General features: G+C 39.5%; 1 protein-coding gene across 1 annotated transcript in view; it reads left to right on the plus strand.

Annotated features, from left to right (window-relative positions):
- Positions 1–24,549, plus strand: part of LOC107720773 (furin-1-like) — a 107,918-nt gene that overhangs the window by 80,615 nt on the left and 2,754 nt on the right. The window contains exons 7-15 of the mRNA XM_016528598.1: positions 6,631–6,719; positions 8,629–8,801; positions 12,158–12,370; positions 15,794–15,894; positions 21,653–21,756; positions 21,871–21,988; positions 22,193–22,372; positions 22,969–23,093; positions 23,605–23,733. Coding sequence (XP_016384084.1) covers positions 6,631–6,719; positions 8,629–8,801; positions 12,158–12,370; positions 15,794–15,894; positions 21,653–21,756; positions 21,871–21,988; positions 22,193–22,372; positions 22,969–23,093; positions 23,605–23,733 — 1,232 coding nt within the window. The remainder of the gene's footprint in view (positions 1–6,630; positions 6,720–8,628; positions 8,802–12,157; positions 12,371–15,793; positions 15,895–21,652; positions 21,757–21,870; positions 21,989–22,192; positions 22,373–22,968; positions 23,094–23,604; positions 23,734–24,549) is intronic.

The raw sequence follows: 24,549 nt of genomic DNA on the forward strand, positions 1-24,549 counted from the left end.
AAACCATATGGCCCTAGAAATGTAACCACACTTCAGAACATTTCGACTTGCCCTGTGTGTTGTTTGAACGAGTTGCAGGGGTGACCTCACGTCACAGGGTCTCTCTTTCTCTCTCTGTAGCGTATGCGCCTAGATGTGTTTTCAGGTACCGAAATTTGGCACCGATTGATTTAACGTGAATCGGTACTCGGTAGTACCGATGCAATTCGGTCGGTACCTTTAAAAGTACAGAGTTCGGTACCCAACCCTACCCAGAAGAACGCGCCCACACATGCATCGACCAGAGCTTGAGCAAGAGCGTGCCCATCAACGCACTTCACTCGGCAGCGCTGCACGGGACTCACTCCTAGTACACGCTGTCGGTGCGAATGCAACCCTTTATATTGTACTGGGAAATAGTTCGCGCAAAATCGTCCCAGTACTTTAGTACTGTACATTTAGTTCTGGAACTAAAGCGGTGCGAAAGGCCCTTAAGCAGATGCTAATAATGTACTTTTGTGATTGCGCATAAGTGCAGTGTCCCGTGAGTGTAACTCTACTGCTGAGTAAACATTTGATGTGAATGTATGTCGCATTGTACAGCACATTGAGGTGGATGCACCAGAACTGCAGCTGATAGAATGTGCGTGGTAGCACAATACTACGATATTTCTTCAAAAACAGATCGTGGAGACTTTTAATTGTCCACGATCAAAAATTGTCATATCGCACACCCATAACTACCAAGTATAATCAATCTCACACACACAAACAAGCACATCGAAATCACTTCACACTATTAAGCGGCTGCGTTAATGAACATGCAAAATTGTATCGCACGTGTGCTACAGTGGTAAATTTATTCATCGCACAGACCAGTTTTTTCGTAGCATGTGCGACATATATGTACAGCCCTGCTATAGGTACTCAAGATTAACATGAGTGTGGGTGAAACTGTGTGTGTTATGCCCCCTTTAAAGAACGCTACACACACGTCTCCCGAAAATCCTGTATAATCTAACCAATCCGATGATGACTTTGAAACTCCTGAAGTGCTTCCACCTAAGTGTGTTGTATGCATCAGACATTCAGCCAGCGGTCCGTGGACGTGACGTCTGAGGCTGAGACTAGGTGGAAGTCAGCTTGGAGACTCTTCGTTTTTTGTCCATCAATAACCAGGTCTCATTGGCTTTATTGAATCAAGAAACAAGACCTTAAAAGTCCTACTCTTCCTTTCTCTTTCTTTAATTATAATAACGCCTGTGATGGATGGATTGTGTAAGGTGGCTGTCAGCCAGAGGTCTAAATAACACGGTTAGGCACGAAGCCCCTGCCTCTTCACTCAACCCTTCGCCTCACGTGACCCAGACCTGTCAGCCTGCCTTTCCAGTGCTGTCGGGCCTCTGGAATCTCATCAGAGATGCTGGAAATCTGCCCTAGCATCCGCCGCTCCGCACCAGCCAGGCAATTGAAGCTAGAGACTTAACCATGACAGGGACTTCAGGCTAGGAGCAGCGCTTCTGACTTCTGCAATGTGCTTCTGTAGTTGCGTCAAAGAGCTGGCGAAGGTTTCACAGCCACTTCCGTCACCCTCTCATTTCTCATGCCATTATCTGAGATACTGTCTCTTTATTACTTGCTGACTCTCTACCTCCTCCGTATCGCTTTCTCATTCAGGACATGTGGGTTTCCGAAACTCTGCCCGAGGGCTGAGTTTAGCTGGCTGGAAAATGCACTAATCCTTTTTAGAGTGCTTCCTAATCCAAGCCTATTGAAGAGAGGAATAGAGATGCACTACTCTACGACACATGGCCGGATTCCATCAGCGTACTGTACACAGACTCATCATGAGTTTTCAAGGGCACCCTATGCCTCTGAGCGGGGGAATTGTAAATGCATGAATCAGGGAATTGAAAGGAACATAAAACAAGCTGATAGAGGGCTAAAAAACAAGGAGACGGAAAGAATTAAGAGCATGTCTCCGGTCCTGCTTTCAGTGTGGTGGTTTTGTTGCTGGCAGGGATAGAAAAAGAAACTCCACTTCTATTCAAGTTCATTTTCACTCTCTTCTCTGCCTCTCCCTGGTGGGCCCCAGACAGATCATTGCGGTCTCCGCAGGGAAGGTTGAGATTGTTGGTAATTTTGCACCTAAATAGTTGTGGGACAGGGAGGAGAGAAGATAAGAAAGTGATCCGGTCCACCGTGTTGTTTTTCCTTCTAAGAGGTAAGCAGCTGCATCCACAAACACTTTCTGGCTCACTTTATGCTTTAAAAAAATTATTAGTCATAATTTACTCTCTCATATCAGTCCAAACCTGTATGAGTCCATTCTGCAGAACACAAAAGATATTTAAAAGAATATTTCAAATGCTTTTGTCCATATAATGCCAGTGGGGACCCCATTGTATAGACACAAAAAACACACATTTTTCAAAATATCGTTCCGAAAAAGAAAGAAAGTCATGCAGAACAACATGTGGGTGTGTAATTGATTTGATCATTTTTAGGTGAACATTCCCTTTAAGAAACTGACAAAAAGAGGTGAACCAGCAGATGGAGACTTACAGCAGATATTCTCCAGCTCTTTTAACATCTTCACAGATTTCCCACAGGGTTGTCACTTCATAAAGTGTGAAAATTTTCATTTTTAATTAGCTTTTTCCAGTGAATCTCCACTAAATCTCTTCTGTAGGTGGGAACAGAGGTCTTGATGAATTCAGGCCAGTTGTGGTGTCAGTTTGACGTTGATGTGTAGCCAATCAATTAACACTTTGTCACCGCCATCTTTTTTGTATTGTACTTTTGCCATCTGTATTGTTCATGGTTGAACCATCATTTATGTAAAGGCACACAAGAACGCTTGTTACGGCATCACGTGTTCGCATTATTTTCCCCACCCGCACATCATTTGAGCTCGGCAGCGTTATTGTGACTCATGGCACTTTAAAAAATACTGAGACCACAGTTATCAGAATCAGTGTTTTTGCACCTCGCTGAGCTGTGAAAGGTAAATTAGCTGAACAGCATCTCTGTAGAAAAAGCTTTCTCTGCGGTAGGGAACTCTAATCATCCGGAATAAGGTTTCAGGTTTATAAAGCCGTAGATTTGATCTGGTCACGAGGTGCCGAATGAGTAAAATCTGATTGTGAAACATTACGTGGACTCGGCTATGAAACAAAGCCCAGGATTGAGTCACTATCCATTACCGTTGCGAATAAATGAATGCCAGTGCCCGAGGTTTGCATTCCCCACGTCTTTTAAAGAACAAACACTAACTTTTTACAAATTGACAGGCTCAGCCTGTGCTGTCCACACTCAGGAGTAAATGATAGTTTGATTGCTTTTATACTTGAATAGCTGCCAGCGAAGCGACCTTGGTGTTTTTCCTGACTTTAGAAGGATAGACTTTTTCCTTTTTTGCAAGAAAGGACTGTTTGTTTGGATTGGTTGTGTTATGGTCCTATGACTTCTTTTGAAAGTCATTGTGTAAAATAACTGCCCTTACCCTTGACTGTGCCACGGCTCCATAATGATACCCATTAAGCCCTTGAGTTCAGGACATGGCCACTGATCTGCCTTTTTGACTGCATGTGGGTGTCTTTGAAAGTTGTGGATGGGAGTATGCAAATCAAAGCAATATCACAGCATCAAACCTTTTACATGTTGAATTTCAAAGCAGAGTTTGTACATTACACAACCTTGAGATTATACAGCCACTCACTTTGAATCACTTCCAGTCGATCTTAAGGAGGTCCTGTGCAATTTGAATAAAATGTTGACAAAGGTTGAGTTTAGTCTACACACATTTACCGTAGTCCAGCAAATTTCAATACTATGGAGCCCTTAAGGGGACATAGTGATGGAAAAAAATAAGTGGGAGGAAAAATGTTCAGTGCGATTGTGGTGTTTTGCTAAATTTTGTGTTCCCTCAAGTTTTCATCTGAACTTGCAAAACCTTTTCTTGGGGGAATGCAAAACATTTGTGAGAGAACGCGAAGTATTAAAAAATATTTTTTCCTTCCATCTCAATTTTTTTTCATCTCCATGTCCCTTTAGGGGCTCTTTTTAATAAAAATCCACATGATCGGGAATTTTGTGAGGGTAAAACATTTCCCCAGGCAACTTCGCATCGGGTTCAGATGGTCATGCGAATTCGCCGCTTTGACCAACAGAAAGCTGCTTGGTTTGAAAAATTACTTATGTAACAATTCATACATTGCTGCACTATTTACAATATACAATGGACCTTTTTCAAATTAAATTTTGTTGGAATTAGTCTAGTGTGAGTAACATAAACAGTTAAAATCAGCACAGAACATATTGAACTGTCTAGATTGCCTTGCTACCACCTGACTAGTTGGCCATCCTGAGCCATCTTTGTATAAAAGGTGTGCATAAAATCTCTTTTTTTACTGTAGGCAATTCCCTTATGCAATACATTACAGCTGCAAACAACCTCCAAAACGAGCTGATATCAAGTCTGTATTGTTTATTCATGAGGTGTTCCCAGCTATCAACCATTCCTCATGATAACTGTCACCTTGCCTAAGACAAAATGCAGAAAATGACGCTTTATTGCAAACGAAGGCTTTACAACCTCGGCACGAAAATAATTTGTTTTGATTCAGGGCTATTGCCCTTCATATGAGCATGCACAAATGTGTCGTTAGACTGGCTGAATGATGTTAATTGTGAGGAAAGGAAAAAATCGAACCGCCTGCTAGGCAGGTTAACTAGCTAACGTGCTTGTTAGCATAAAATAGTTTTGATCTCATTCACTGCTCGAGAGAGATAGATCCTGATGGATGTATATGAATAATACACGTTTTCTCCTCTATGTGATAAAGGACTTTATCCTGAAAGTATGTCCTGTAATTCCACATGCCCTGGAGAATAAATTCAGTCACAGTTACAGTACGTTTTGAATTACTAGTACACAGCAGGTTTTGTGGAAGGCTGAGAGAGTGTTTTCACGTTGTGTATTTGCTCAGTAATCAGAAACGGATCTTAACGACCTGCATAATGGCCTGTCAAGAGCCCCTGCTTTCAACATCCGTGGACACCTCCCTCCACAGCAATTATTGATTTGATGAAATACAATACATCTAGAGCCTTAATCAGAAGCTATTGTTGCCCACCTGAGCTTTACACGTTTAACAAGATCACCAATGTTTGAACCTGGTCCTTGTGTCCCGATTTTACAGATTTTATTTGAAAATTGTGATTTGAACATGCAGATGTTTTAAAGATTTGTAAATCAGTTCTTTTTCAACTTAATTGTTTGCATCATCACTCAAAATCTTTCTAGATTTTTACATGATTGTTTTTTATAAATAAATACAAATTATTTTACCTCTACTAATTAAAGTGATAAAATATCATTATGTGGTTAGTTGATTTCACTTTTTTTATTCATTTTTTAATTTAGTGTATTTTACTTTTATATATATATATACAGTATATATATATATAATTTTTATTTTTACTTCTAAATAAACATACATATATATATATATATATATATATATATATATGTATGTATCTTTTTTATTTAACAGTGCGTTAGTGCTGGGGATGTTTTAGTGACTCTTTCTGCATGTTACACTGACACATGACTAACACAGTCAATTGGTTAATTCCTAAATGAATCAGTGGCTAACTTTGAATCATTCACTCAACCGATTCATTCCGATTCACACCAATACTGTGTGTTGCTTGTAGATGCTCAACAATTGATTCTACCGTGCCCTTTTTTAACAATTTTTTGTTGATGGAGCAAAAATAGCAAATAACTGGCAATGTTGTGTCAAAAATGTACTTTACTCAATATTAAATTGTTTACATTTCTTAAATATTTCTCATTTGCTTACGAAGACAAAGGATCATGGCTGGTGAATTAATTGCAACTACAAAATAACAGTTGCAATGCTGTCATGATACAGCAGGGGTGTGGATTAGCTATTATCGTTCCTCTCAGTGTGCTAGACTCAGTTTTTGTTGTGTCCTGAGCACAAGTGCTTAGAGACCAAGAGCATGAAGCATATTCATGAGTGTCGTTTTTCCTGTTGGGTTGTATGTCATGTTCATGTGTGCCTAATAATATTTTTGTGTATGTTTTTGTGTAAAACGGCAGATGTAATGAAGGCTCTGGTGAAGCGAGGCCGCCGCCTCAACACATCTGCAATCTCATGGGCTCTCCGGGCCTTTTCTTGGGTCCCTATCGTCTTGTTCTCTGCTTTGTCTCAGGGAAACAATGAGCTCCAATAGGACACAGATGAATGGAGAGAATAGCTCTAGCAGTGCACATACAAAACCCAGAGCCAGCTGCGATTTCTTTAGACAGTGAAGTTCATCTCCACCATGCCACAGAGATTTGTGCAGTACTGTAGGAACCATCAGTGACAACTATAATAAGCTATTTATTTATTTATCCTTGTCGCCTGCAAGGACTAATTAGAATTTAATTAAAGGATAAAGATAATGCATCTGTATTTGGGTGCGTCGCGAGCTCTGTTGTGATGACAGCACCCCGAGAATTTGTCTGTAAAAACGTGGACTGAATTTGAAGTGAGTTGGACTGAATGTGAACTGGATGTAAATTGGACAACGCCACACTGTTCACTAGTGCAATCTCTCTCTTTGTCTCTCTAGACACGGGACACGTTGTGCCGGGGAGGTGGCAGCAGCAGCAAACAATGGCGTCTGTGGAGTGGGTGTGGCCTACAATGCCAAAATCGGAGGTGAGTGCAGAATCCGATTGATAGGCGGTTATAAATTAGCATATGATAATAGGATCAGTCAAATAGGTCGCGCATTAAAACTATCCAAGCATTCTCTCATTTCCTGCCCTTTGTGTATTTAATGGCTGATGTCGTCATGCTGCTTTGGACTAATCTCAAACGCTTTATCTTTCAATTATAAAACACATCCATTAAGGTGAATATCTTAGAAATATCTTGGCTATTCCGGTCACATTGAGCGCGTTCAGGGCCAGACATCGCTGCAGGCATACACAAATTCCACATCTCTTATTTTAATAGTCTTTGTAGGAAAATATTTCTCCATCTAGATGAGGGTGATTAAGGCAGAGGGCATTGCCTGAGTCTGCATGTGATTTCTGTGTTTCTGTGTGTGTATCTTTGTAATAAGAGGATAAATCTGTCCGTGTGTGTGTGTGTGTGTGTGTATCTAAAGACAGCAGATGTTGCTGATCTAATTGGCCTCTGGGTCATGTGTGTGTGGGGGTACGTGAAGTGTCTGAATCCTGTTGCTAGGATTAATATTAATCAAACAAACAGCCACAGAATCATTCTTATTAATTAGATTCTTTCTCCCAATATTACACCATGTTCAAGCCGGACACGACATAACACTGCGACAAGCAATTAATCTCAGACCAAAGAAGTCAGACTTTTGAAAATAAAATTTGCATATAGCATTGTGACAGAAAAAAAAAAACTTTGTTAACTTAATCAAAAGGAAATATTTTCTAGATTTAATTTGAACATATTTGACCATATAAACTATAATTAATTATACAAATATTTTATTTAGTTTATATAATATCACACTTTAGTTATTATTTTTAATTATTTATATATTTAATTAGTTTATATATCTATGTCTCATCCCATTTTTATATTTTTTGTATGTATTTATGCCATTTTTAAATTATTTATTTATTTTATGTATTTATTTATCTATTTATTATTATTTTATTTTATTTTATTTTAGAAAGGGGGTCTGCCAGTGGTTCATCATATTTGGGGGTCCTTGCCATCAAGTCTCTGTACAGTCACTAATTTTATCCATTAAATCTTTGATAATCAAAATGACACATTTAATTTTTGGTGGGAAAGTAATTTAAACTTAAAATGTTTGTAACTACACCCTTCATTTAGTATGCACAGAACCAATGAATATGCAAATTAGCCTCCGCCTCCGCTCAATCACACCAGCTCGGACTACAAGTCATCAACAAGTTACACAAACCATGTTCCTGTGATATGTTAATGATATGAAAATTTGACGGGATTAGTTACGTTTGTCAGCAATGGTGTTGATTGATGAATTTGCACATAATTTCTCTTTAAGCATAATAAAAACACTCATAGGTCTAAATCCTTCTCCATATAGTTTTATATTTAAAATCAGATGGATGTTCTGGATGGCTGTGCTTTTGTTTTCATGCAGCATTTTCACCTTCAGTGCCAATAGAAAAATTTGTGCTGGAAACTCTCTCTTCCAAATGTCCATCACAGTTACAGACAGTACATTTTCACAAAAAAGTCTCTGGTATCTTCATTAACGCTCTTTCTATGATATGAAAATTTGACGGGATTAGTTACATGTTTGTCAGCAATGGTGTTGATTGATGAATTTGCACATAATTTCTCTTTAAGCATAATAAAAACACTCATAGGTCTAAATCCTTCTCCATATAGTTTTATATTTAAAATCAGATGGATGTTCTGGATGGCTGTGCTTTTGTTTTCATGCAGCATTTTCACCTTCAGTGCCAATAGAAAAATTTGTGCTGGAAACTCTCTCTTCCAAATGTCCATCACAGTTACAGACAGTACATTTTCACAAAAAAGTCTCTGGTATCTTCATTAACGCTCTTTCTATGTGCCACTGTTCTGCATGCAGGTGTGCGGATGTTGGACGGAGAGGTAACAGATGTTGTGGAGGCTCAGTCTCTGAGCTTGAACTCCCAGCACATCCACATTTACAGCGCCAGCTGGGGCCCAGAGGATGATGGGAAGACTGTGGATGGCCCTGCCAAACTAGCCAAAGAAGCTTTCCTGCAGGGGGTTACTGAGGTCAGTATAGACTAGAAGAGATTTTACCGCTGGAGGTCTCCAGGTCGCAGTACTGTTGGTTGCTAGTAGACGTTCTAGCGTTATTGGTGGGTTGCGTAACTGACCATAGCTTCTGAAAATCTGATTACAAATTAGATGTATTTTCAGTAACATTAAGATTTTCATTTTATTTTGATAAAAAAAAATCTGTTTCCTTCTTACTAAAATGTGTTCTTATATCAAATGCAGATGTGCATAATACATCACAAATGCTTACAATTTCTGAAATCCATTTATTTTTTATATCCATGCAAATGTGCAGAAACAAGTAATTTTGAGTATCTCATAGGAGACTCGTAGCATTCATGCTCATTTGCATAAATCAAAAAGACACGCCTACAAATCACTCATGTCACTGTCTCCTCAAGTCAGTGTCAGCACGAATGCTCACGTCAGGTCATGCGAGCAGATTTTAGATCAGCTAAATGTGTCACAGCTGCCGTCGACTCCCATCAGCACCTCTGCTGGAGGAACCAGGCTGGACAGGGTGAGCTGTAGAAGATGTCATCGCCTGCATTTACAGAGAGAGAACTGAGAAGGATGTGCGCTTTGACAAACACAGAATTACAGAGAATACTATATTTAGAGAGATTACTGTGATCTTGGAAGAAGATGAGCATTTGTTTTCTGTTTTCGTTTTTGATATGTTAATTCTTTCTTGTGTGGCACACATAACCTTATCCCTTGAGAGTCTATACCTTGATAGAGTTTCAACATACACATTGCACTATGAATATGAAAATCAGTTTGTTTTCATCCATGACTCAAAAATGAGGCTGTCTTGTTCCTTTAACCCTTTCTTTTAACAGTGTCTTTTTCCATTTTTCTACCTTTTGTGGTGTTTTCTAAGGCAAATGTTACTATTAATTTTGCTTATACACTACTGTTAAAAAGTTTGGGATTGGTAGGATTTTTTTAATGTTTTTGAAAGTCTCTTAATCTCACTAATGCTGCCTTTATTTTTTATGGAAAATATAGTAAAAATAGTATTATTGTGAAATATTATTACAATGTTATATATTTAAAGGGGTCATATGATGTTGCTAAAAAGAACATTATTTTGTGTATTTGGTGTAATGAAATGTGTTTATGCAGTTTAAGGTTAAAAAAACACGTTATTTTCCACATACTGTACATTATTGTTGCTCCTCTATGCCCCGCCTTTCTGAAACGCGTCAATTTTTACAAAGCTCATTGTTCTGAAAAGCAAGGTGTGCTGTGATTGGACAGCTATCCAGTGCGTTGTGATTGGCCGAATACCTCAAGCATGTGACGGAAATGTTACGCCCCTTACCATAAAGCAACGTACGCTATTCTGTGTCAGCCGCGCTGCACGGATGCGCTGTTTTCGTTCAAATCAAAGCGTAAATACACGTAGAAAACGTATCCTTGTGTCGCGGCTGACACAGAATAGCGTACGTTGCTTGCGTTCAGTGGTTATTCTCCAAAATGGCGCTACGGTGAACTGTTCAGATCCATTCAATGTCTTTGCTGTATAAAAGTATTAATTTGTTTAAAAAAAAAAATCCTGCAGACCCCAAATGTTTGAGCAGTAGTGTATGTATGGTTATGGATATAAACAAACCGCTAAACCTATGCGGGTAAGTCATCACGCACCATTTGTGCTACAGACATGAGTGATGCCTCAAATCGTGTGGCTTACTGAGAGGCTATTACTGAGTGCTGTTACGTTTCTAAGCAATCAGGCGGTTTTTGCCTGAGGGAATGATAAAACAAGTGAAAAAACAATTGTAACAGTCTAGTCTTGTCCATGTCAATATTCTTTTTATTGCACTTTCTTTTTATAAACCTTGTGCTATCAAGTATTTTAAACTATATTCTCACAACTTTTCTTCTCCTCAGACAGAGTGTCACAGCAACATTGAAAATTTGTTGAAAATTCAACAAAATTCGCCCCTCTTCTCCCCCATGAGCATGTTAAGACATTCTAACAGCCATTTAGGAAGCTTGCGTTATCTTCAGAATAATTTAGTAAAATATCTTTAGTGGAATTAAAACCACCTGCTTTCGCCTCACACGTAGAAATTCTGAGATTTGACACAGCGAGAAAAGAGCATAATGTTTGACAGGCAAAGAATCTGACCTTTTTAGGACGGCTGCCCGCCGCGAGTGCCGCTTCTGTTTCATCCCGAACGTGTCCTTGGTAATCACAGACATGCTTTTGTCGGAGTGTTACAAAATATTTAATCTTTTGTCTCGTCTGTGTGAATAATGGCACTTTGATACAGCCGCGCAGAATGACTTTTTGACTGCTGTTAATTTTGGTGGGATTTAAAACTGATTTCTCCCTCTAGTAATTTACTCAAATTATGCATCGCATAAACATCTGCCTCAGCGGTGCCACTCTCATACTTTATCCCTTTAGTTTTCTATCCCCAATTTTATCATTCCTAGAATTGTGCCTCTAAATATTTTTGAACCAGATTGCGGTGTCTCAGACAAACAAACAAACTGTTTATGGCCACAATAAACCTGAGTCAGTCAGCTGTGAATATTACCCATATGAACAGCAGAAGATAGAACAGAAACTTTAATCAAATTCTGCCGACTTGCTTGACTGCAGCGAGAGAGGAGACTAATATATGAGAAAAGAAAAGTGCCGCTTTGTCAGCTGTCCAGCCAGTATTACTAAAGCATTAAATACAGCAGATTTCAGAGGTCACAGTATTGGTTTTAAATTAATCATGACAGCCATAATTAGCTTGTTCAATTGGATTTTTTTGGGCTATAGTAATAGAGATGAGGCCTGTGCACACAGACATTACTGGACACTACACAGATGTTTGATTCATAAATACATTTGTCTCACATAGCCAGGCGTTTGATTTGCATAAAGACTATCAGCAACTTATTCTGGCCAAGAATCGCCCACTTGTATTTTATTTTTTTAAGTTTTGATGCCACAGACCTCACAAATCCCGTGATTAGTTATACCTCAGAACGTTTGTATCAGCCCAGCAACTTAAACAACAGTTTGTTTCCAGAAGGGATAAACCTTTGCGTCAAGTCTCAAAAGGCCGGCCAATCAGATTGGAACCGGTGATTTTTATTTGGCACTTGCCAGTTATGTAAACAGACTGTTGGATGAGAATATAAATACTTTTAGACTGGTGTCTATCTTTGTTGACACTCATTCAAATGTTTGGTGCCAATTGTTTTTTTTATATATATTAATTTGTTGGTGAAAGAAAGACTTCTTTCAAAAACATTAAAAATGTCCAAACCCAAATCCTTTGAATGGTAGTGAAAAGTACTTTGGAAGGAGTGATTGATCAGGTTTTATGCATCTGTTCTAGGGTCGAGGTGGCCTGGGCTCTATCTTCGTGTGGGCATCGGGTAACGGAGGGCGAGAGCGGGACAGCTGCAACTGTGACGGATACACCAACAGTATCTACACGCTCTCCATCAGCAGCACCACACAGTATGGCAATGTGCCGTGGTACAGTGAGGCCTGTTCCTCCACCCTCGCCACCACCTATAGCAGCGGAAACCTCAACGAGAAACAGATTGTACGTTCATATGTGCAAACAGACCTCCATACATGTTTAGCATAGTCACTTATGTTAGAGTCATATAATAATCTCATACAGAGGCAGTTTTGTAAGTATTTTCATAAAGGAACACACTGCATCTTCACACATAAAATCTTTTATTTTTGTTAACAAAATATCCTTAGATAAAATATCAATTTTTGCCCCTGATACATTGTTTATATCTTTAGTTTTATATATATATATATATATATATATAACTATAGATATAAACAATGTGTTCTCTGAAAAAAGTTCATTCGTTATGCAGTAAAATAAAAAATATTTTTTGCAGTTCAGCCATTCTTCAGTTATCTATGCAAATGCTTACAAAAGCCTTCAGATGTGTTTATTATCAGAAACACATACACACAGTTTGCTACAACCATGTCTCATTAAAGGCTCCAGAAATAGAATGAATTCACGTTTCAGCACTGCAACATTTACATGTTAACAGCACACAGACAGATCATCATGCCCTCACAAAACACTGGCATTCTCAGTTGTAAGCAGAACTGTAAACGTCAGAGCAAACAGCCCGTGTGTGCCAAATTTTCTGCTTGGTTTAAATGGCCACGTCACGACTGTACACAGGAAAAGTGAGTGATGGAGTGCCGCCCCGTTCAGCGTGCTGTGAAGATGAAGTGTCAGGCGGTGAAATGATTTCCACATCTACCTCTGTGATTTCCTGTGGGCTATATGAAAAAGAGCTCTCTGAACGTCATGCCCTAAGGCAAAAAAATCACTTTAGAGAAGCGTCTGAAAACTTCCCAATCACAGGTGCTGCTGCTGCATGCCGTACACATCTGCTTCTCTGCCCCGGCGTTTTCCTCCGAGAGTGGAAATGAGAAAAGGGTGTTTGAAAAAGCAAAGAGAAAAGGAGCATAGAAATTAGACCAAGTGAAGACAGCAAAAGACATAGAGGCAGCAATTTTAGAATACCAAACATGCTGCATTGCAGATTCTTTGGATCGTATTTGCAAGTTTTCCCCTCGTTTTCAGTTACATACCTTCATTTTATCTGCATAAGCTGTATTTGAGTGTGCCTGAGCAGGCTTTTTAATTAGGGCAAGCTAATTAGGCCAAAAGACACCTATAAAAAGAAGATGCCCTTCACAAGTTCTAAAAGTCATTACTTTGGATCATCTTGATGAGAATCTGGGCTATTAGTTTGAACTGTGGCTGCGTTTCTAACAGAATTCAGAAGTAGTTTTAGAAAAATCTGTCATTTACACACACACTCATGTCATTTTGAAGAATTTCCTAGTCAATCTTTTCTGTATAATTAAAGTGAATGAGGACTGGGCCTGTGAAGCGCCATAAAAGTTGTCTATACAGCTTATGTAATATTTAAGTCTACTGAAGTCATATGATAGCAGTTGTGTAAGTCATATTCACTAAAACTGTTGACATCTGCCTCAGATCTCCTTGATGTTTTAATGATTCATGAACATTTTGTTCACAGGAATTGGAATGACACAGCTTAGTCATTGATTCATAGATCTCATTCATTGATTTATGATTCATGAGCAATTTGCTTACTAAAATTGGAATGATTTAGTTGGGTCATTGATTCAAAGATCTTATTCACTGATTCATGATTCATAAATGATTTGTCCGCTGGAATTGGAATAATCCACTTCAGACTATGATTCAAAGACCTAAATCATTGATTCATGATTCATGAATGATTTGTATATTGGAATTGGAATGATCCAGTTGGGTCATTGATTCAAAGATCTGATTCATTGATTCATGATTCATGAATGATTTGTTCGCCGGAATTGGAATGATCCTATTGAGAGAGTCTGTGTGTTCCAAACGGGATATATCGCCCTCCGAAGGGCACTTCAGAGTAAAAACAATCATGGCCGCCATATTGAAGGGTTGTTCCAAACCGAAGTGCTCAAAACTGCCCACTGATGGACACTTCGGCCACCATGATTCTTTGTGCAGATTCTTTGCATGATGACGGCGCCTCCATATGGGCACGGGATGATGACGACGAATGGCACTTCAAGAAACAGTTGTTTGGTCCCCTACACCCTTCAACCCTTTGAAGTTCTCACTCCGGAGGGTAAAACCCTTTGAAGGGATTAGGGTATAGGGAATGAGCCCTTCCGAATGGAACACAGGGACTGATTCAAAAATCTGATTCATTGACTCATGATTCATGAATGATTTGTTCATTGGAATTGGAATGATCCAGTTGAGTCATTGATTCAAAGATCTGATTCATTGATTCATGATTGATTTGTTCACTACAATTGGAATGATCCTATTAAGACATTGATTCAAAGATCTGATTTATTGATTTATGATTCATGAATGATTTGTTCCCTGGAATTGGAATGATACTGTCGAGACATTGATTCAAAGATCTGATTCATTGACTCATGATTCATGAATGATTTGTTCACTGGAATTAGAATGATCCAGTCATTGTTTCTGTGATCTAATCCAATGAAACTAACTCAAAATATGTTATGTTTTAGATATTATCTATTATCATCACAATGTCCTTGATGTTCCTTATTTTATATAGCTAGCAGAATATCTATCTAGCTGGATTTTCACACTGATAACTCTTTTTGACCAGTTGAATTTGGTTCGCTCAAATTCACACTCACATTGAGGGGAAAATATGATTTCTTGTTCTGTGGGTAGTTATGCGAACTGTAAATCTCTGATACGCTCATTCCTGTGAAAGTGGTTTCAGACTCTCCAGGCAAATCTATCTCTGCAAGCTCATTGAAGCTCATCCGAGATGTTTCGGACAGCTTTAGAGTGTTTGTTTGCTTGATGTCAAGTCTGTCCCAGTATGTGCGACTGCGATAGCTCCCCCTCTCCCTCTTCTGAGACCCCCAGTTCCATTAGGATGACAAAGGCAATAACAGATTCAATTTAAAAATGGACGCAATCTTGCCGACAGCGGTGGGGTGGGATTTTGAGTATGTATGTGTCTGTATGTGTTTAAATCAGACTGAAGGGACAGAGACAAATAAAACAAAAGAGAAAGAGTGTGTGTGGGTGTCTGGCAGCCGCTCACCTGTGTACGCTCTGATGGTTCTGTAGCCTCGGGCTGGTCGTACTCTCATCCTGACCGTTGTCAATCCCGCAGGCATGTCGCCGTGTCTCCTATGGCGTGATTAAAACCCCAAACCCTCATGTGTGGGGTGCCAGCTTATTAAGTCTCCCAAGCTGTCACACATCTCATCACAGAAGCTGCAGTGAATGAGGTTTTTCCTTCCCTCTCGGACTCACATTCTTGTCAGGCGATTTGACAGGCGCCTCTGGCTGACGGACGCCCTCACATCTTATATATAGTTACAACCAATGTCCTCCCGATGGCTGACCACTAACACACCTGACCTTTCCATATATTTGTTTTCATCTGTGCAGGTGACGACGGACCTGAGGAAGAAGTGTACAGACTCGCACACGGGCACATCCGCCTCGGCTCCCCTGGCCGCGGGAATCATCGCTCTCGCTCTGGAGGCCAAGTGAGTGATGACAACAATGACACCTGTCTCTACGGACAGACATAAGTTTGCTACAACCATGTCTCATTAAAGGCTCCAGAAATAGAATGAATTCACGTTTCAGCACTGCAACATTTACATGTTAACAGCACACAGACAGATCATCATGCCCTCACAAAACACTGGCATTCTCAGTTGTAAGCAGAACTGTAAACGTCAGAGCAAACAGCCCGTGTGTGCCAAATTTTCTGCTTGGTTTAAATGGCCACGTCACGACTGTACACAGGAAAAGTGAGTGATGGAGTGCCGCCCCGTTCAGCGTGCTGTGAAGATGAAGTGTCAGGCGGTGAAATGATTTCCACATCTGCCTCTGTGATTTCCTGTGGGCTATATGAAAAAGAGCTCTCTGAACGTCATGCCCTAAGGCAAAAAAATCACTTTAGAGAAGCGTCTGAAAACTTCCCAATCACAGGTGCTGCTGCTGCATGCCGTACACATCTGCTTCTCTGCCCCGGCGTTTTCCTCCGAGAGTGGAAATGAGAAAAGGGTGTTTGAAAAAGCAAAGAGAAAAGGAGCATAGAAATTAGACCAAGTGAAGACAGCAAAAGACATAGAGGCAGCAATTTTAGAATACCAAACATGCTGCATTGCAGATTCTTTGGATCGTATTTGCAAGTTTTCCCCTCGTTTTCAGTTACATACCTTCATTTTATCTGCATAAGCTGTATTTGAGTGTGCCTGAGCAGGCTTTTTAATTAGGGCAAGCTAATTAGGCCAAAAGACACCTATAAAAAGAAGATGCCCTTCACAAGTTCTAAAAGTCATTACTTTGGATCATCTTGATGAGAATCTGGGCTATTAGTTTGAACTGTGGCTGCGTTTCTAACAGAATTCAGAAGTAGTTTTAGAAAAATCTGTCATTTACACACACACTCATGTCATTTTGAAGAATTTCCTAGTCAATCTTTTCTGTATAATTAAAGTGAATGAGGACTGGGCCTGTGAAGCGCCATAAAAGTTGTCTATACAGCTTATGTAATATTTAAGTCTACTGAAGTCATATGATAGCAGTTGTGTAAGTCATATTCACTAAAACTGTTGACATCTGCCTCAGATCTCCTTGATGTTTTAATGATTCATGAACATTTTGTTCACAGGAATTGGAATGACACAGCTTAGTCATTGATTCATAGATCTCATTCATTGATTTATGATTCATGAGCAATTTGCTTACTAAAATTGGAATGATTTAGTTGGGTCATTGATTCAAAGATCTTATTCACTGATTCATGATTCATGAATGATTTGTCCGCTGGAATTGGAATAATCCACTTCAGACTATGATTCAAAGACCTAAATCATTGATTCATGATTCATGAATGATTTGTATATTGGAATTGGAATGATCCAGTTGGGTCATTGATTCAAAGATCTGATTCATTGATTCATGATTCATGAATGATTTGTTCGCCGGAATTGGAATGATCCTATTGAGAGAGTCTGTGTGTTCCAAACGGGATATATCGCCCTCCGAAGGGCACTTCAGAGTAAAAACAATCATGGCCGCCATATTGAAGGGTTGTTCCAAACCGAAGTGCTCAAAACTGCCCACTGATGGACACTTCGGCCACCATGATTCTTTGTGCAGATTCTTTGCATGATGACGGCGCCTCCATATGGGCACGGGATGATGACGACGAATGGCACTTCAAGAAACAGTTGTTTGGTCCCCTACACCCTTCAACCCTTTGAAGTTCTCACTCCGGAGGGTAAAACCCTTTGAAGGGATTAGGGTATAGGGAATGAGCCCTTCCGAATGGAACACAGGGACTGATTCAAAAATCTGATTCATTGACTCATGATTCATGAATGATTTGTTCATTGGAATTGGAATGATCCAGTTGAGTCATTGATTCAAAGATCTGATTCATTGATTCATGATTCATGAATGATTTGTTCACTACAATTGGAATGATCCTATTAAGACATTGATTCAAAGATCTGATTTACTGATTTATGATTCATGAATGATTTGTTCCCTGGAATTGGAATGATACTGTCGAGACATTGATTCAAAGATCTGATTCATTGACTCATGATTCATGAATGATTTGTTCACTGGAATTAGAATGATCCAGTCATTGTTTCTGTGATCTAATCCAATGAAACTAACTCAAAATATGTTATGTTTTAGATATTATCTATTATCATCACAATGTCCTTGATGTTCCTTATTTTATATAGCTAGCAGAATATCTATCTAGCTGGATTTTCACACTGATAACTCTTTTTGACCAGTTGAATTTGGTTCGCTCAAATTCACACTCACATTGAGGGGAAAATATGATTTCTTGTTCTGTGGGTAGTTATGCGAACTGTAAATCTCTGATACGCTCATTCCTGTGAAAGTGGTTTCAGACTGTCCAGGCAAATCTATCTCTGCAAGCTCAATGAAGCTCATCCGAGATGTTTCGGACAGCTTTAGAGTGTTTGTTTGCTTGATGTCAAGTCTGTCCCAGTATGTGCGACTGCGATAGCTCCCCCTCTCCCTCTTCTGAGACCCCCAGTTCCATTAGGATGACAAAGGCAATAACAGATTCAATTTAAAAATGGACGCAATCTTGCCGACAGCGGTGGGGTGGGATTTTGAGTATGTATGTGTCTGTATGTGTTTAAATCAGACTGAAGGGACAGAGACAAATAAAACAAAAGAGAAAGAGTGTGTGTGGGTGTCTGGCAGCCGCTCACCTGTGTACGCTCTGATGGTTCTGTAGCCTCGGGCTGGTCGTACTCTCATCCTGACCGTTGTCAATCCCGCAGGCATGTCGCCGTGTCTCCTATGGCGTGATTAAAACCCCAAACCCTCATGTGTGGGGTGCCAGCTTATTAAGTCTCCCAAGCTGTCACACATCTCATCACAGAAGCTGCAGTGAATGAGGTTTTTCCTTCCCTCTCGGACTCACATTCTTGTCAGGCGATTTGACAGGCGCCTCTGGCTGACGGACGCCCTCACATCTTATATATAGTTACAACCAATGTCCTCCCGATGGCTGACCACTAACACACCTGACCTTTCCATATATTTGTTTTCATCTGTGCAGGTGACGACGGACCTGAGGAAGAAGTGTACAGACTCGCACACAGGCACATCCGCCTCGGCTCCCCTGGCCGCGGGAATCATCGCTCTCGCTCTGGAGGCCAAGTGAGTGATGACAACAATGACACCTGTCTCTACGGACAGACATACGCACACACGCTCTACACACTCCTGTCCATCATTCCCCCTCATCGGTTAGACTTCATTACCCCTCGTGCATCATCTTCAGCCCTCCGACACACTCTGACATCGCCTTGACATTGCTCATCTAAAAAAATGAAGGAGGGATGGAGAGAGATGGGTGATGACTGCCAGTCAACACTCCTTGTTCGGGGGCCGATTGACCCCAAGGCCCTTATACAACATCATCATACAAGTCATCATGCTCGATTAAAAGCTCCTGCAGAGTATTTTATCCTGTACCATGTGAGGTTGTAATAAGACATGGAAATCACGTCTCACACAAGCATCAGGTTTCTTTGACTTTTTTTGTGTGTGGCGGAGTCACGGGGCTCCTGGTTCACACAGTGTTTGTGCGTGTGTGAGTTCGGCCCCTGCTGTTCAGGGTTATAAGCCCCGCTGGTGCCGGCTTTGATCGTGCTTGGCCCAACAATGAAAGAGATGGGGACGTTTTGGGGGGCATTTTTTATAAGGACCTCCATCTTATACAACTCATACAAGTCATCATGCTCGATTAAAAGCTCCTGCAGAGTATTTTATCCTGTACCATGTGAGGTTGTAATAAGACATGGAAATCACGTCTCACACAAGCATCAGGTTTTCTTTGACTTTTTTTGTGTGTGGCGGAGTCACGGGGCTCCTGGTTCACACACAGTGTTTGTGCGTGTGTGAGTTCGGCCCCTGCTGTTCAGGGTTATAAGCCCCGCTGGTGCCGGCTTTGATCGTGCTTGGCCCAACAATGAAAGAGATGGGGACGTTTTGGGGGGCATTTTTTATAAGGACCTCCATCTCCATTCTCTTTCTGTCACAACTCTGCTCTTTTCATCAGTTGGAAGTCTTTGTGATGTCACGCTGTAGGTGACTTTTGAACGTCTGGGTTCAGAAGAAAGACAGAAAGAGAGTTCACTTTCCACTGAAATGTGTGCTTGTGCAGTAGCCGATGCTTGGACAGGGGATCTGTAAAACTCTCTCAGAACTACCTCATGATTTAAAATCAAATAATAATTAATTTGTATTATAAAATATCATATATTATGTAAAATACATATCTATTTATTATATATTAGACATGTATAAATTATATTTATTATAATTATATATTAATTATTTAAGAATTTATATTATATAAAAATTATATATTTAATATAATTTTATTTAATATATATATTTTTTCTATCCGTCTATATATTCATGAAAAGTGATAAATTTGAATGTCAAAAAAAAATTTAATAGAAGTCATTTGTAATACTATAAATGTCTTTACTGTCACTTTTAATCACATTGATCAATTTAATGTTTCCTTGCTGAATAAAAATACTAATTAAAAAAAAAAAAATCTTACTGACCCCAAACATTTTATATATTTACTTTTTTATATAGACATATTTACTTAATTTTTTATTATATACAATGCATATTTCAATATATAGTATATATGCAATATTAATAACAAGGAATATCGGTGTCTGTAATAACTATGCAGAGACAGAAAACAGGATTGGTGTGTTTGCGAACTGAATGCATGTCTCAGTGCTTCTATTGTCATTCATTGATTGTAATAGGAGTGCTCTAATGCGGTTTTGCATTAGTGTAGCCATACTGTTGTTGTTATGAAATCTTTAAGTGGTGAGGACATTATTCCACCCCCTGTCCATGAATAGATTCCTGGTTTGAGTCCAGCCTGTTTAAAGGCTCTGGCATGTTTTTCAGCACTGGCACCTCATCTATATAAAATGATATCTGTTCGATATTTGTGCAAGTCTTGCCATGTACAACATGAGAATTTCAGTAGTCTTATATCTATTAATCACTGAATGTAAATCGCTACATCTGTGCCTTGGCTTTAGGTTCATAAATCGTGCATATGGCATTATGAATATACCCGCTAAGTCATTTATTGTGAGGTCAAAAATATTGAAAGCTTATGAATTGGATCCCCTTTTTCATAAATCACCCTGAAAAAATATACAGACACCAGAGCAGGATGTTTTTCATACTGTTCTTCGGCGTATCTTTACGCTAAATCCATTTCATTTGGGTGGAAATGGCTTGTCATGCAGGTATTTTCGGCAGTGCTTTATGTCCAATTCCAGACGTGGTTTGCCCTGAAATACCCTGTTGAGAAATAACACGGCTTTTCAACCTTGGCCGTGGGGGGCCACGAGTCCCAAAGCCGCTTGTTTCCGCCATGTAGAGCAACAACTATTGCTGTGTTTTCGGGGAATACAATTTTGGGTCTTCATTTGAAAAAAAAAATAAAAAGCTTGGTCGGCTGTGTAATTACAAAATGATGCATGGCCCCCAGGACGGAATATTCCCATTTTCAATTTTCTGTGACTCGAGTGAAAGAAAAGCTTTAATTATGTGTCTTTCAAAAAGACATCCTGTCACATCCAAGAGGATAATTATGTGCAAATTATCTATGTGAATATGAAAATAAATCTGTGGCCCTGCTGCAATGTAATACTCGTATCACTTTTCATTTTTTCGTACGACATCCAGCATGAACCTGACCTGGAGAGACATGCAGCATCTCGTTGTGCGAACCTCACGTCCCGCCCACCTAATAACCAATGACTGGAGGACCAATGGCGTGGAGCGATTAGGTAAATGACGGTTCTCGTAACCAATCAGAGAGCTACGTTTATTTATTCAGTAGACATGTCTGACCTTGTTACTTTTTCCATCTGTCTCTCTCTCTGTCTCTCTCTATGTGGCAGTGAGCCATTCTTACGGCTATGGTCTGCTGGATGCTAGTGCCATGGTCGCTTTGGCCCAGAACTGGAGCAGTGTGGGGCCGCAGCACAAATGTGTCATTAATATGCTGACCGAGCCCAGGTAAGGACGGTCAAACACCCCATGCAGCACAGGCAGTACATCAATACACCAGATAGGTAATGCCAGCTAATGCCTGCTACCTGGGGACCCAGAGGTCACCATTTAAGGACAGGCAAACTAGACACATGAAATTGACAGCAAAATTACACTTCATCATATAGTCGCTTGTCAGAGTGGAGTGTAATTCAGATTCTTCTGTTGTAGGGACATAAGAAACCACCTGATCTTCAGCAGAAGTGTAGAGGCCTGCTCTGGGCAGCCGGATTTTGTGAGCTCTTTGGAGCATGTGCAGGCCAGACTCACCCTCACTTATAACCACAGAGGAAACCTGGCTGTTCACCTCATCAGCCCACTGGGAACTCGCTCCACACTGCTGGCTCCACGGTAAACACATCATTAGCAAAAATACATTTGCATACACTACAGTTCAAAAGTTTTTAATGCTTTTGAACGAAGTCTCTTATGCTCACTAAGGCTGCATTTATTTGAGCAAAAATACAGTAAATCTGTAATATTGTGGAATATTATTGCAGCTTAACGCAACTGTTTTCTATTGTAATATATATTTAAAAATATAATTTATTCCTGTGGCACAAAGCTGAATTTTCAGCATCATTACTCCAGTCCTCAGTGTCACATGATCCTTCAGAAATCATTCTAATATGATGATTTGTTGATCAAGAAACATTACTTCTTATTATCAACATTGAAAACAGTTGTGCTGCTGAATATTTTTGTGGAAACCGTGATGCATTTTTTTCAGGATTCTTTGATGACTAGAAAGTAAAAAAAAAAAAAAATCTTTTGTAACTTTATAATTGTCTTATAATTGCGCACTTGTCTGGCCATATACAAATAATTCACCCCATTATCTTTATGAAACGTAATTATTTGGATTGTAAATACAAACTCAATTCATCTTGTTTAAGCTTCTCAGATAGACACACGCTTGTATAGAGATCTCTTTCTCTTGTGTTCAGGGCTCAGGATAACTCAGCCGAAGGGTTCAACGACTGGGCATTCATGACCACTCACTCCTGGGACGAGGACCCTCGGGGAGAATGGATGCTGGAGATTGAGAATGTGGCTGGACTTAATGATTATGGTACTACATTCAGCTTTTTCTTAGTCAGTGTTTTGTCTAGGTTTTCAGTACAAACATCTAAGCATCCTTTCAAACAAGATAAATGTACTTTAAAAAAAAAAAAAAAAAGGAAAATGGCTGGGAAGAAGATAAAAGACATTTCAGAGAATAAATCTTGAGTCAAGTAAATTTTTCTTACCCCACTGGCAAATTTATTTTTTATTTTTTATTCTTGTTTTGAGAATAAATCTCTCTCAATTTGGTTTGATTTATGCTTGAAACAAGAAAATAAACAATTTGCCATTGGGATTAGAAAAAGCTAATTTTATTTAAGATATATTCTCTGAAAACAAGTCTAAATATCTTACATAAATTGCTTCTCAAGTGTATTTATCTTGTTTTAAGGATGTTTAGATACTGTTACTGCAAAACAAGATGAAAAATACTGATTAAGAAAATTATTTTTTATGCTGTGAATGCCATTTTTTGTTGATGATCAAAGCGTCTTTAAAGTTCAGTATCATTTCCACAGGCATTCTTTCTCAGTTCACCCTCATCTTATACGGCACCGGCTCCAGTGCCACAGATCCGTCCATTTCTGATTACACCCGGCCTTCAAACAACAGCTGCAAAACCTTTGACACCCAGCAGATCTGCATCGGTAAGACACACCATGGACCAAAGGGCATACAAACAAACACACACAACCCTTAACAGACAAGCTTTTATAGGTGGTGACATTCATGACCAGAAGGAAATATTTACACACTCTGTAATTCCCTTGGCAAACCCTCTCTTCATATGTCTCAGTATGACTGCTGTTGTGCATATGAATATTAATATTTGTTTATGAGTATAAATATTGCAAAACCCTTAAGAGTGATGCCAGAGAGGTTTAAATTAGATAAACTGTGCATTATTAAAGAAGTGGAAAAGTTTTTAAATCCTCTGCCTCTTCTTGATGTGAGGTCGTACCTTCCCAACCTTCAGAGGGCAGTAAACAAACCTTAATTTGTTAATCAAATGCTTAAGTTTATTGTTCAAAGTTGCTGTAGAGCAGGGGTGGGCAAACTTAGCCCTTCCAGGCCACTTTCCTTCAGAGTTTAGCTCCAACCCTAATCAAACACACCTGAACCAGCTAATCATTGTCTTCAAGACTACTAGAAGGCTACAGGCAGATGAGTTGGATCAGAGTTGGATCAAATCTCTGCAGGAAAGTGGCCTGGAAGGGCCAAGTTTGCCCATCACTGCTGTAGAGACTTGATGATGGATTTCTCCATCATGGCCCCATATTGTGCCTGCAGTCAAGGACAAACTTTGCTAAAAGTTATTTCACTCATTTTTCATAAGGTGTTCTTGCACTGTTACTCTAGGTAGTACTGAATTTTACTGAATAATTTGTCCCATTTGGACCAAAAATGAGAGCACAACATGAAATGACCTTATTACCTATAATAAATGTACCTGGTCTTATTCC

This window comes from Sinocyclocheilus rhinocerous, unplaced genomic scaffold (assembly GCF_001515625.1).
Source record: "Sinocyclocheilus rhinocerous isolate Xijiao unplaced genomic scaffold, SAMN03320098_v1.1 scaffold1022, whole genome shotgun sequence".
NCBI classification, from domain to species: domain Eukaryota; kingdom Metazoa; phylum Chordata; class Actinopteri; order Cypriniformes; family Cyprinidae; genus Sinocyclocheilus; species Sinocyclocheilus rhinocerous.